The sequence below is a fragment of the Anser anser genome, assembly GCF_964211835.1.
Source record: "Anser anser genome assembly, chromosome: 1".
Classification (NCBI taxonomy): domain Eukaryota; kingdom Metazoa; phylum Chordata; class Aves; order Anseriformes; family Anatidae; genus Anser; species Anser anser.
The window spans coordinates 192,199,874-192,214,949 of record NC_139720.1 but is presented as its reverse complement, the minus strand read 5'-3'; the positions used below and the strand labels follow the sequence as shown (position 1 = coordinate 192,214,949).

The following is a 15,076-nucleotide window of genomic DNA, read 5'->3' as shown; positions in this document are numbered from 1 at the left end:
ACAAAGGAAGAAGAGCAGGAAGTTAGACCTCAAATGTGACCAAAACTCCTTCTAGGAACTAGGAGGACTGGATAGAATTTGTTGCAACTCAGAGACCAGCATGCCCTCCTACAACAACAAATAGACATCACTCATCACATAACATGCCCCCCATAAGGCTTTGACAATTCTGCTTTTTAGAAAATAAATTTTCTTAACAATTGTTTCAGACCTCCTGTCCTTCATATCCAATGAAAGTCCCAGCACCGATTTCATATCTTCTATTCAATTTGTATGTACACTGTTTATTCTGTGAAATGTCACTCCAGTTGTCAGTCTTTTCATAGATGCTTAGCCATAATTTCAATAATGTATCTTATTTGCCTTAGAATTATCTTATTTTTCTATTAGTTTTGATAATTGAGTAATAAACAAACCATGGAGAAAGCAGCAGGCTTCCGATTGAATAGGAAGAATAATAAAGAGGACATAAAAAGATTGCAGGGAAAAAAGGTCAGAATATAGACTGAAGAAATAGGGACTGCCACTGAAGACAATGATAAAGGGTATCAAGGAAAGAAGATCAATACAATGATTTCTAGTATTCTACTTCTGGTTTTAATGTTTTCAGTCTAAAAAAGAATTCTGATAAATAGAACAATTTAAAAAGAAAGACTTGAATGTTTTTCTTAAAGGCACATTTTCTAGAGATTGAAGAGTAAAATAGTTCACTGTATACACACTACTTAAAAATAAATTGAAGTGTGACTTGTTTGGGAAAAAAAAAAAAAGAAAAGTTTTGGAGACAGACTTCAAATTTACCCGTCAAATGTATAGTGAAATGCAAGGGCGGAAAGGTAAATTAAACTAATGCTGACTAAAAAAGAAACAAAAAAATTTAACAGTGAAGGCAGCTAAACATGGAAGCATCATATCTACAAATGCAGCAAGCTTTGTAGCAAACTATTTAGATCGTGATTAGAAGTATTTCAGTAGGTCTGCTTTGAAACAACAAAAAGCTATGAATTAAGACTCAGGTAATACTCGACAAAATTAACACGGTCTTCATATACTCCATGCCAGATGATTCAGATGCTTTCATCTGTTGTTTTTTTAAATGCATTTTTAAAATGCATTGATGTGCACTTGCAATTGTGAGATACAAAATGATCCACAATATAAAAAATATGACATAGCTACTGCATATGAAGATACTATAAATGTAAAATAGAACTCAGACCTTCTTACAAGGAGGAATACTAGTTGCACAAAATTTACACTAAGACATGCCCTACTATCATTTTATTGTAAGTTTTTATCCTTCTTTAGCTTTTGCCTTTTTGTTCATTTAGAATTTTCATTTATGCCATTTACAACTCAGTCTGTGATATCTTATTTTTTTGAGATGACCAAACTTATTTATACAAGTTCAATTTCATAGAAGACATTGCTAATAGTTGAACAGACTAATTCTAAATCCAAGTTTAAAGCAATCTGTTTCACTCTATGAGAATACCAAAGACATTACCTCTGCTTTTAGCAGCTTCTTTCAAAGCAGCTAGAACCTCAGGCTTCAGGTCATCAGAAAGCAACCTTCCTTCAAGGCCAGGAAAGAGTGATCTAACAAAAACACATTAGCAAAGCATTTAATTCATGTATTTTCCTACACAGCAGAGTTGCATGCAAAGCAGTCACTTCCATATGTGGAATCGGGTTTTCAGTGGGTGTTTTCTTATATATAAGAAATTCATGTACTTAGAAAAAGAGAGTAATAAGAAAATAAATTTTCCAACTACTCATCTTTTCAAAGCAGGTATAAGAGAGTTTTCTCTTGATAAAAAAACTAATATTAGAAAAGTATTTTCATCTATTTGTATTCTAACAAAAACTAATACTATATATTATGTCTCAAAAATTATCTGAAAGGATAAAAAATTAATTTAAATTTAATTAATTCCAGGAGTTCACACAGATCTGTATATTCAGACACTGGTCTGTGTGCAGACACCATTTAAGACTATTGTAACCGAGCATCACTCTCATCTTGTCATTTCTTCACCTTCCCTTATGTTGATACTTAAAACTAAACAACTAGTTCAAGGGCTCTGCTCTTCCCAATTATGAAGTCACCAATAACTAACCATTTACTTTTGACAACAGGTATCTCAATTATACATATAACAAGTAAGACTTTATGTTGATTAAGTCTTCCTTTCAGATGCATGTGTTAACAAAAAGAAATCGCCTGTTTACACATATTAACAGATTGCTTTTTGTTAACACAAGCATGTGTTAACAGAAAGAAAGTTTGCCCAGAGAGGCTGCGGAGTCTCCTCCTTGGGGATCTCCAGAAGCCGCCTGGATGTGGTCCTGGGCAGCCTGCTCTGGGTGTCCCTGCTTGGACAGGGGTGGCACCAGGGGCCCCTTCTGAACTCAGCCCTCCTGTGAGTCTGTGAAATTCTAAAGAGCTTACTTCAGCTTTTTAAGTAGGCTCCAAATTTGAATCTGCAAAGAGCCAAACCATTCAACTGAAGGTGTTTTAAAATATCTTACATAATTTAACATATTTATAGCATTAGAATTGGAAATATTTACTGTACTCAAGGACAGAGTCAAAGCATTACTACCTGCATTACCATAGCTAGCAAGTAGATATATGCATACAATGTGCTTTTGTATCAGTTTTACGAGACTAACCAAGTAAGTCCATTAAAAACAAAACACAAACTGAATGAAATACTTTTCTGGGAAGTTAATGATACCACTGTATCTTATAACTAGTCTGAAGCATGGAGGGCTGTAAGGAAAATCTGTTAGTCTCATCATGGGTACGTTCTCTATTGGTGTAATGGTCTAAATTTTGAAAGACAAAAAAAAGTGAAAGAATATTAAAAGATAAATCATCTCACAAGAGATGCTAGAACACTTAGGGTTTTTGTTGTTTTTGTTTGTTTTGTTTTGTTTTGTTTTTTTAGAATACACTAGAATCACAGGTTCTGAGATCTGCATCGATCCCCTGATTAATGACCTGAATTGTCCAGATCAAGAAAGATCTAAGAGATTGTTTTAGAATACAGAAAAAGAACAGCAGCGGGTTTGAAAAAAAAGGCAAACTCTTCTCAAGCAACAAAGTAAAACCAGCTACCTGTCTGAAACTGCTTTTCTTCAAGATGTGTTGTCTACATGTAACACTTAAATCACAACTTAGAGCAGCACCTTTATTTGGAGTACTTTTTGCCTTAATAATATCTACATGGGCACACCCCAACTACATTCCTTAAAGGCCAGTAAAAGCAGCAAAACACATGCAAGATGTCACATCTCTACTGCAGAGAGTCTGAAAATCATTGAAACTGAGGGAAAGGAGGAGGCAGCAGTTGTACACACATATTGGTAACTTCTTAAGGAGGAACAGATAAAGTTTAAAAAAAAAAGCCTAAAGCCATCTCAAACTTTAAGAAAGCCTTTTAATATTAACTGATTTAACGTACTTCCTAGTATGCATGTGCCTAAACTCCTCCTGTTTCAGATTGTTTATGATTCCGAGAAAGCTAATTTGACTAATTCTAAACTAATTCTAAGAAAGCAAATCTGAGGCATTCCCCTAAAGCCTAGATCACATGATTCTTTAGAAAGTTATAATAGCAAGCAGCTGTCAAAATTTTCAAATGAGACATATGTATATAAACATATACACATACAAAGAACTGAGTTCTGTTTATGCAATATTTCATTACATCATAGGCTGCTGCCTATCATCTTGTTGCTGGTAAGCATACCTGGGAAAATCTTCTGAGGTTATGTAAACGACATCCTGTTCTGACACAGATGAGGAAAAAGGAATAAAACTTCCATTCTGCAGTGGCAAAAGCTCCAATCCAATCAGTTCACTGTAGACTCCATCAGAAAGCACAAATTCTAAGAGGTGAAGCTTTTCTTCAGCAGGTCCACTGTGTCCAGATTTCCTTAGCACTTGCCGTACAACAGCAGGAGTCACTTTTTTCACAGCTTTAACAGAAGAAGTAGTAAGATGCACGGCACTAGCAATATTTGCTGGCACCTTGGCAATCTGCTTCCCTGAATCCTGGAGGTAGTTGAGAACAGACTGTGTGTACTCCAAACTCTCATCCATTTCAGAAAAGTGCACCTGTTCCACCTTTATCCACTGATTACTCACTGAGTAAATAACTGTATGCTGGAGCAGCTCTTTAAAGAGAGGTACTACTATTGGTTTCCAGGGCACCCTGATTTTGTTCTCATCAGGCCATAAACTATAAATTCTTTCAGCCGACAGTGGAAAATCTGAATTCTTCTCAGTCTCCATTCGTTTGATAGCTTCCAAAATAAGGGTGGTATACGCCTTTGGCACTATATTCACCACAAGAACATCATTCCACAAAGCTGCTGGATCTCTCCACTGATCCAGCTCTCGCCATTTGATACTCCTTCTATTGTCTGTGAGACCAAAGAAACCACTAACATGAACTGGGAGACCAGTTTTGCTTTCCTCACCTGGAGGCAAAGGCAGAAAACAAAATGCTCTTCCTGAAAAGTCTGCCACAGCTCCGTTTTCCTCCTCTTTATTTGATAAAGACATGGCTATTCCAATAGTAGGAACAAATTTCAAGTCATCAGCTAAACAATCCAGTTCCGTACACATTCCTCGACCACCTACACAATTACATACTAACCAAGACGTTTTCTGTGCGTCCTTAACACTCTCATCTTCCAGCACTATATTTACATGGTATGTCACACATGTTATGCTATTGCTTGGAACTCCCTTACAGTACTGATTTATTGCAGTTCCTAAGATTTTGATAGAATTGGGTCTTTCATGTTTCAAGGCTTTGTTCTCACTAGCAGTTACTCTGAAAATCAGCTTTTCTGTTCCATCAGCCTCCCTAACATGCAATGAAACATCCTGAACACTCTTTAAGAAGAGCAACACTGTGTCAGCATCTGCTCTGAAGGATTCAAACAACTCCAAAACCTTCTGTTTGTCATAAACATTGCTGCTCAGTTGAGAAGGCTGCAGACGAAGTGGGAAGCGAAAAAATGTACCAGGAAAGTTTCCATTCTTAAATGTTTCCTTAGTGCTGCCAAATACACCAATGAATGGTGCAAACTGGTCTGTAAGTTCATTGATTTCCTTGCTATCTTCTTTTAGATTCCAGCACTGGCCTGATTCATGCGGTCCAAAGAGGGTTTGATGGGGATCCAGCATTCCAATTTGTTCCCCACTGAAAATACTAGGGAGATCTGCATAAACAAAAACCAACAAATATTAACAACCCTAAAAGAACAGATTTTCAAATACAGTCTTATAGAAAGATTTTATTAAGGGCAAGAAAAACAGGTGTTCTAAAACTGCAATGAACCTAGTAGAATTCTAATAACAAACACTTCAGTACTTATTGACAGGAAGAAACAAGCACATCCCCTATTCTGCAATCAAATATATACATAGTCATTCAACTACCTGAATTTTAGCAAACAGAGCAAGAAAAGCATACTTCTTTTCAACCATATACTTTCACCTTTCCAATACTTTAAGGGGAAAAAATAATAATAATAAAAAAATGCTAAAGATACATTCTACTACATTCAAACTTTGCAGATCTTGAAGGCTGGTACATTTAAAAGCACAAATTCCCCAAACTGTCAAACACCACTGAATGTATTAAGCTTTTGTTTTACTTAGTAGAGCATGAATATTGTGAGGAAACATCATATGCCTTACAAACTCCCTTCACAGGAAGTCTCAAGTTAAAAGTGTTATTTCAGCAAATTTTACCTCTTATCCTGTACTACTGTAACTGCTATGAAGGTTGTAGGCACTACTTACTCTATCTACTTCTTTTTTGCTATACATTAATAAAACGTTTCACCAGAAAATATGTTTCCAGACTTAACATGCCTGGTTAGTAAAACTGGCTTTTCTTGTTAGGGTTTTGGGTGGCTTTGTTTTTTTGGGAGGAAAAATCCATTTCCAGCGTAAATGTGCATCTCTATTATGGAGTATCCTTTTTAGCATGAAATAAACATCACTGCTTATTATACAAAGAATCTGCATGAAAGTTTCAGTCTAGTCTAATTTAGACACTTCTACTTGCTTATACACCCTCTATTACAGGCCTCTATAATGTGAGCTGCAGCACATACCGGAAAGAACAATGTAGAGAAACGTTCATTTCAATACAAGTGACTACGTACATAATAACATGATTAGAAGAAGTAAATCTCCCCCAAACCTTCAAATTAGAAGGATGCCTTGTAGGGTTTTAGAAAGTTATGAATGCTCCATAGGGAAACTTAGCTAGGGATCTAATTTAAAATATACTATAGAGACAATGTTACATGCTTGATGAATATCTAAAATAATCAAATAATTTAAAACATCAATATTTTAAAATGAAGATATCTACTGAGAGTACCTGTTATATGATAAACCGAATTAAAGCCAATTCCAAATCTTCCAACCTTCAAGGGATCATCTTTCTTTCTGCTTCTTGCTATCTCCTGTATACCATGCCAGTCCTCAGGGGTGAAAACTGCATCATTGTATGCATAAAATGCTGGCCCTAAAATAAATAGGCAAGCATTAAAAAGATAACAGAAGAAAATTATTTACTGTTGAAATCTTCTAGAGAATTAATTTACAAAACTGAGAAAGCATTTCTTTAAAGTATGCACATGCAAAGAGTTACCTCTGTGTATGGTACTTGAGAGATTTATTTTCTAATGTGGTATCTATTTTTGGTGTCCACATTATAAGAGAACGATTCTGAAAAACTGAACATAAAGTAGAAGCAAACAAAAGATCTTCTGAAAGAAATGTCCTATGGTAAAAGGCTTAAATTCATTCTGTTCAGTATATTGAAAAGATGTTCAGAAAATGTACTAATCACAGTAATACCTCCACTGGAGGGAAATACCCTGCAAGATATAACAGTAATAAATCTCTAGAAAGTTCGACAGACCAATTCAAATCAGAAGACATAATGAGATTAACAACTGGAAAAAGCCAGAAACAAGCAGTGGATCATCCATCACTGAGATCTTCGAATCAAAGCTGAATGTCTTGTGGGATGATTATGCAAACTAATTTGTTTGATAAGCACATAACTGGCCTCTGCCACACCAAGACATTTTAGACTATTTAAAAACCTTACAGTTACAAGAAACTACATTTGCAGTAGACAGGCAGAAACTACATGTGTAGAAGACACCATTTTTAGGTACCATCTTTACATTAACGATTGGAGATAGGACTGAAAAGATGTAGTTAATATGTAAAAATCCAAAAATGACTGTCTAATACAATTGTTCATCTTAGGTCTTGCTTACTAAATCTTGTTTACTGGCTCTACGAAAAAGTCCTGTCTTGTATTTTGGAATATCAAGGGAACTCAGGGAAATAAATCCAAAGATGGACATGTCTCCCTGGAAGAAGTGACTTAGAATAAAGAAGAACATGAAGGCTTTCTCAAACAAAATTAATTGGAAGCATTCAGAAAGCTGCTACTGACAGCCTGCAAAAAGACAGTAGAGGCCTTCAAGACGAAAAATTGGCTTTGGAAAAGAATTATCAACATTAGAACATAGACAAAATATCCACCTAGCAAGGTGGAAGTTGCAATGCAGTCATCCCTATACAGTCAACTCAACAAAAGAAAAAAAGAAAGTCACAGAACCACAGACACATTGAAAAATGGCCAAAATAATTAATAAGTATATCTACCCTGATATTGTGCCATGTCCTTTGACCACAGAGTTTCTGTTCCATACTGAGTTTCATCATATAAAAACCTAACCTCTGTGGCACCAGCATCTTCAGCATTCTGTATCAATTCCTGACAGCAAAACCAAAAAATAAAACATTAGTATTTAATGCAGTAATGAGATACCTACTGTAGCCACGGCTTTCCAACTTATGCAGTAGAAAATAACTATAAAGTAATTGTCTCAAGTTTAATTGTTTTCATGCATTTCATTCATTTCAACTAAGTCTTTTACCCAGCTTACCTAGACGAAAACAGACATAAAAGGAACATACTATAAATGCGAATACTGTAAACACAATTTGAATTTGGAGCTGAAATATCATACACAAGCAGTATTTATAAAGTTCAGAAATCAGGGCCCCAAAGATACACACACACATACAGACAAATGTACACCTATGTTTGGAGGTTTGTGTAATTTGGCATAAGGAGGTATCTCAGCTGAACTGAAAAGCTATGTAGGTACAACACACCAAATCCAGTGTATTCATACAACATCAATTTAATTCAGTCATGCATAAAGATAAAAGACTTGCTAGCAAGATCTTTACGTTGGATCCTAATATACCATTGACAGCAAAAGATGTTCGCTGTTATCTAATGTATGGTTTTAAAACTATAAGCCCTCAATTTTTCACTTTATGACACTATAGTCAATCTGTAAGGTACATCTCACAAGCAACCAAGATAAATTATTTATATTGGCAATTCTATATCATTTTGAAGCAAGATGAGATAGCAAGAAAAATACCCATCTTAGCATCAATAATTACTTGTTTTTTTAAAAATTCTATAAGTAGAGATACTGTAAAAAAATTCTTCTAGAAGAATTACCACAATTATGCAAGAAGATACAGAAAGATAACCAAAGTTTCTAGAAAAATTAAAGTTATGGAAACCACAATGTAGTCAGAGACTCATACTCATTTGTGTCACATCAAGGACCTGCTACATTTGACTTTAAAAGCAATGTACTTGAAGAACATTAACAATGATATCAAATAAACAGACCAGCAAAAATCCTATTAACTGTAAACTGTAAAGTGTGGAAAGATGAACATTTATAATTTTAGATCTACCTCTCTGACTTCTAAGCATATTATCTTAGTTCTTCATGTTGGAATGAAAATCTGGGCTTCACTTGTTAAGTATGAACCCTTCATGATTCAAATACACCTCATAAATTCAACTAATACTGGGAAATGCATAGTAAAAATATAGCACCCCTCCTACAAAAAAATACAATTCTCAGAAAATATCCAGGATGCAATCTGCCAAAACAATTGATGAACTTAAGCATTCAAAAAAACAAACAAACAAAAACAAACAAACAAACAAAAAAAAACTAAACAACTTCTAGTTCCGTGGTTGCAAAGGAAACCTTCCAAGACAGCAGGGACTTTCATCCTGTGTCACAATTTTTACTTGTCTGTTTTATATGTACAGGCAAATATATACCTGCTTATATATACAAAGTGCTCTTAATCTAACAATAAAACTTCATGATACTGTTATAGTTCATTGCGAAAAATGTATTTAGCTACCAAGAAATTCCATGGCGAAATCTTATATTAAAGCCTCAGGCTTATCCCAGTCTTACACCAAAATGAGCTCCCCAAAATTGTATATACTATTACATGGTTTTGTCATAGTTTACAGCAGAAATGTAAAATAAAGCAGCAAGCAAAATAGACATTTTAGAGAGCTCGCTCACATATAACTACATCAAAGACTTCATGATACAGATTAACATCTGCATCTTAATCTCTATTTTTTAATATAAATTACAGTGCCTACTGCGACAAACAAGATCAGAGACTACGTTAAACAAAACACAACTCACTTTGCTTTGTACACAGAAATAGAAGTATTTATCTACTGCTCTAGAATGAATATCTGATAAAGTATGATTTCAATACTTCAAATCTTCCAGCAAGATTTGCTGGAAAGTGTTAAACTAATGGCAGCATGTCATGCATACTAAATGTCTGCTAAATATACCATTTCTTATATACCTTAAGAATCTGTCCTCCTTCTGGGTATCTTCTTAAAATATCCTTAAGAAAATCAACAAGTGGTGGAGTTGTTTGTCCAAAACGACCTAGAAATGGAAACAAAAAATCTGTGTTTTATTCTACGATGCACTGAATTTCAGATTTAAAAAAAAATACTTATCGGGCAATTACTTGAGTGAATTTTGAAAAAATATCCTAAGACCTGATACTATAAAATCTTCGATTTACAAAATGAACTGCAAGAATATCATATTATAAATCCTTTTCTTCAAAATAAAGTAGCAGTCCTGATGTTAATGTCAGCATGCTGTTTCGTATCTGGTTGAAACAAATCTGATGACAAAGGTTTTAGATCAGTTATACTCCAATTCCAACTACTGCATGTTTAAATATAGTAAAAAGTAAAAAATAAGAAGTAGCACTCCTTTAGTAGTTAAGTAGCAGGACGGTGTTCTATGGCATCAGTGTCTCTAACTTCTTTACAGTCAGTGATGATCCCTAGTGACATCTACTCACGCTCACAGTACACTTTGGCTCTAGCGTACACTTCTTGTTCTTGCATATTGTGATGCTAGCGTGGGTGTTACCCGTGCTTTCTAAGAGAAAGAATCTATCACAGAATGAAAGGATCAAAAGTCTTCAGTCTCAAACAGGAGGTGGAATTGAAGAGTAGTTCCCTAAATCCAAACCTCTAAAATACACGCTTCAAATAGTAGATGTAATTCCCTCAAGAAAAACAGGCTCTACTGATGTCATCACCTATCACTTCCCTTCAAAGTTACTAATACAACAATTACTTCTTTCTCCCTTTGGCCTATACATGTTTATCAAATTTACAGATGCAAACGTGCATATATTACATATATTATAGAAAAAAAAAAAAAAAACAGACCACAGTCCTCAGCAATGTGGAAAAAAAGCAACAGATAAAAGATCTATTTGCTGAGAAAATGTCAACTATTTGCCAAGAAAAAGGCACATCCAACACCTTGTCTTAGGAAACTTTCATATCACTCTATATTTGAGTTTGGTTAATAAATCAATGAAAACAAATAAAAAGTTGCAACATGCAGTTGAAAATGTGTGAAGTATTTTATAACTTTTTTTTTTTTTACTGTATGAAGAAGTACATGAATGTCAACTTGCAATATGCAGACCTTCAAAACAAACTGAACTAATCAATACGAGAAAAGTTTGTGTCTCTTAATAGAAATTCTCTAAGATCAGGAAACCCATCTTCTCTAGGTCTAACTTGGGTGGAGGAGAGGAAGTATTAACACTGCATTAACACTATGGGCACAACAAAAACACACCAGTAACTTCAAATGATAGCACTGAAGATGAACATTATTCTAACTTTTTACATCTAAAATTCTGGTCTACAAACGACAGAAAAAATTCTGAGATCCTGATCTACTCAAAAAATCTTGAGATCCTGATTTACTGCACGCTATCAAGTGCTGAACTGATTCTTCTTGAGTATTAGAGCCAATCATATTGGTTCCGGAAATCTGAAGAAGGAACATTTTCCACAAGGACAGTCAAGCATTGGAATAGGACCCCAAAGAGTCCATGCATCTCCATCCTTGGAGGCTTTCCAAACTCTACAAGATCAAGCCATGAAAAACCTGGTCTGACCTCAAAGCTGACTGTGCTTTGAGCAGAAAGTTGAAGTAGAGACCTCCCAGTATCCCTTCCAAAACGAATTATTCTGTGACCATATAGAAGTATTACATGTTACTTGACAGACACTCGCAATGACTGAACACAGATGTGACTTAAGTGATCTTCAGAGCGCTTCAGCAACTAGCATGCCTGGCCCTACTGACCATGCCCTTGCTGAAATTACAATTCAGGGCCTTCCTTGATTCACCTGCTGTAAGGAAAAATAAATAAATCTTTGAACCAAGACTCCACTATGCACATAAAAGGCTGGTATTAAAACCTTCAGATCCTTCAGACTGATTTACATCAGAACTGTGAGCCAGAAAACATTAAGTGCTTTATCTAAACATGGAATCCTTAGAGAGGTATCTCTATGAAAATCTCAAGGCCAAAAAAAAACAGTTCCCAGGTGCAAAAAACAACAGCTTTTTCTTTCCTGTGAAGGATTTCATATGGCTACTTACTCTACATTCTTCATGTACTTGCATGACAAAAAATAAACAGAGGAAAAAGAGGAAAAAACTGTAAAGAGTCTACCACAGTCTACAGATACCAAAATCACTATCAGAACAGTCAGGGATAACAGAAAGAAAAAATGTTTCAGAAAGAAAAAATGTTTCATGCCATAGAACCATGGGGTCCATTTTCATAGGTGATTTCTAACCATTGCAGGTTCTGGAGAAAGAAAACATGAGCTTGAAGCTAATAACACAAACACCTTGCTTTTCTCTATGACTAGAGATCCATCGGCCAGTAAACTCATGGCTTACATAGACTGAGAAATGCAGCGTTTTTTGTGATAACAAATAAATACCTGCATGAGAAGAAAGGCTTCCTTCTTCATCCTACCATCCTATTAGCATTTATTTCATTCCCTTATAATAAAGTTATTGTTAAAAGAATATTAACACTTACAACCATGTAACAGAAGCTTTTTACTGATGGTATAATTTTCTATATAATAGTTACTGAAAAAATATCCTTTCAGTGGCTATCTTGTCTACCCGTATTCAGCTTATGTGAAACAAGACAGCTATTAACTTTGTTGCAAGATGATTTTTTATCAGTTCCAAAGTACAGCAACATTATATTTTCTACGTATCAAATTACAAATAAAAATTGAAACACCAAAGCACTTTTTTTCATGGAAAAGAATGAAAAGAATAAAATGAAGGAATACCTGCAACATGGAAGCAAAATAATTGCTTCCTATTTGAGGTCAAAAAGGAATTTCTATTAACTCCAGACTGTGTCAGAAAATGTTTTGACCTTTCAGTTCATAAACACAGAAAACTATTTTTCATACCTCCTCCTTTCAAACCTTCTGACTGAAGCTGCAGAAAAACTTGATTTTGAGACTTTTGAAGATCCGCAATCTTAATACCATCAGATAACTGAAATAAAAAGACAAGTTTTGGTCAAAACATTCCACAGCGTAAGTAATTTACTGTAGTTTTATTCCATAAATATTTATACCATGAAGCCTAGTTTTAGCTAAAAGTATACAAACACTCTGCAATGTCCAGTATTCAGTTTAAACTGCACTTTAAGTCCTTGCAGACTAGGATGGCCTCCTTTGCCAAATGGTCTACATAATACTCACATGGTGCATCAGTCTGACGGTAACAGGACCAACAAATGGCTGCAAACAAATTAGGTGGAAAAATGCCTGTGGAAGCATGCTAAGAGCAAACCAAACCATATTTTTACACTTGAAAAGTTCCATGTTCTGGGAACTTCTGAAAGCATGCAACTGTAACAGTTATTTTTCTAAGGTGCAAACCCATAATGAAAATAAACACACTAGAAATATGTGATCTATGTACTCCAAGAAGTACATATACGTGTACAATTTTACAGTAGTTTCAAACTAAGCAGTATCAGCTAAGAGCAACTAGTCAGACAGAAAGTGTAGAGACAAAACTATGTCACAGAAAGACCTCCAAAAAACTTGACAGCCTCATCTCCCTATTACCTCCACATGCAAGCCTATGGAGTAACTGGGACCACAGAGAAATAAGGGAAAACTAAGCAACAAATTCCTTAGCAGCCATTGGGAAAATTATTTAGTGATCATAACACATCATGGTTTTGTTACAATTTCAGTTTATTATGTGTGTCTCAATCATGTATCACACGAAGCACAAATATAACGAGAGTAGAATTAGAAATTGCGTTGTGCTAATTTGAAGCCTAAGCAATTCAAATTAGTCTCAGTTTACAGTAAGCTACTTAAAAGTTTTATTATGAAAAATCGTTATATTAGTCTCAGTGTATAGTAAAGTTTAGATCTACTTTCTCCAGTGGGTAAAAACAAATCACTACAAAGTTGGTGCTTACACAGACGTGCTTACATCCAAACTACATTTAATAAGCAAAAGACAGTCCCAGTCCACAACATGTAATCATATTTTTTAAACATTAATAAGAAACAGATGCTTCTTTTCATTTACATCAGTTTTAAGGAGTATTTACGAGAACAGTACACTTATTGTAAGTTCCTAGATAAATGTTGTACTTGAGCTGAATGTGTCTCAAGATGTAAAATAACTTAAAGTGGGTACACCACCCACTCGGGATTCACTAAAATTAAAAAGAAGCCACAAATGCTGTAGCACACCATCAAGTATAAAAGGGGTAGAAAAAACAAATTTTCTCAGGTAGGCATTTTGTACGCAAAACACCAACAGAAATTGGGAGAATTAACAGACTCAAATTAATAGCTTAGCACTGTAAGGAGCTAGGAGAACCAGAGATACCAGATTTCACTCAACAGCTGGTAATTGTAGGTAACAGCTGTAATGGAAAAAAGATTTGGCAATAAAATAAAGAATAAAATAAGAGTTCAAAAGTTCACAAAGGATTTTCAAGATTACTGCAGTACAGAATGAACGTCCCTATATATCTTTGAGGTTAATATTTAAAACTATATGTCTCAGAATAGCTGTTACAGTCTGCTCCTTGCCAAAACATAGATTTCTGTGCCAGACGGAGTGCAACTCGTATCTTGGCTTCCAGATGAATTTTAGAGAGAGATATATAGATCTCCTTCCTCCTGAAACAGGAAGGCCTGAAGAGAACAGAATCAAGGGCACACACAAAAAAGGGCAAAAAAATAAAAGATGCACTAGATGGGTTTCAAACCTGAGCGCTCCGGAAACTCCCTTCCTGAAGTCTGTGGAGCAGTACAACCACTAACACCCGGTTCTTGGTGCCTTTGGAAACCCCCAGCCTCCTCTCCCCTTCCTACCCACCTCCAGGACCCTGCTCCCAACGCAACCCCGAGCAGGGCTGCCCTCAGGCTGATGCTCTCCGCAGGACAAGGTCATTCATCCCTTCCCTTCTCTCCTGGGATTTCAGCTGACAGCCTCGGCAGTGCCCGGGGGACCCGACCAGAGGCAGGGAGCAGCAGCCGGCCGCCCCCAGCCCGCAGCAGCCCCCCCCACGTCTCTCTCACCTCTCTGCCGCGGTGCCACAGGCGCTGCCGGGCGGCGGGGAAGCCGGCCTCCGCGTCGATCCGCGCCTTCACGTCCCCCACGGCGGCGGACGGCGGCAGCTCGAACGTCCTGCAGCCCAGGCAGCCATGGAGGACGGTGACCCGGGACAGCCTGCGACGACACGAGAGACACC

At 36.0% G+C, this 15,076-nt stretch overlaps 1 protein-coding gene across 2 annotated transcripts in view; it reads right to left on the bottom strand.

Annotated features, from left to right (window-relative positions):
• Positions 1-15,076, bottom strand: part of SACS (sacsin molecular chaperone) — a 59,285-nt gene that overhangs the window by 15,143 nt on the left and 29,066 nt on the right. For both annotated transcript variants that reach the window (XM_083804150.1, XM_083804151.1), the window contains 7 exons: positions 14,904-15,054; positions 12,753-12,840; positions 9,782-9,867; positions 7,724-7,835; positions 6,417-6,563; positions 3,759-5,241; positions 1,508-1,599 (listed from right to left, as the gene is read on the bottom strand). In XM_083804150.1, coding sequence (XP_083660276.1) covers positions 1,508-1,599; positions 3,759-5,241; positions 6,417-6,563; positions 7,724-7,835; positions 9,782-9,867; positions 12,753-12,840; positions 14,904-15,054 — 2,159 coding nt within the window. The remainder of the gene's footprint in view (positions 1-1,507; positions 1,600-3,758; positions 5,242-6,416; positions 6,564-7,723; positions 7,836-9,781; positions 9,868-12,752; positions 12,841-14,903; positions 15,055-15,076) is intronic.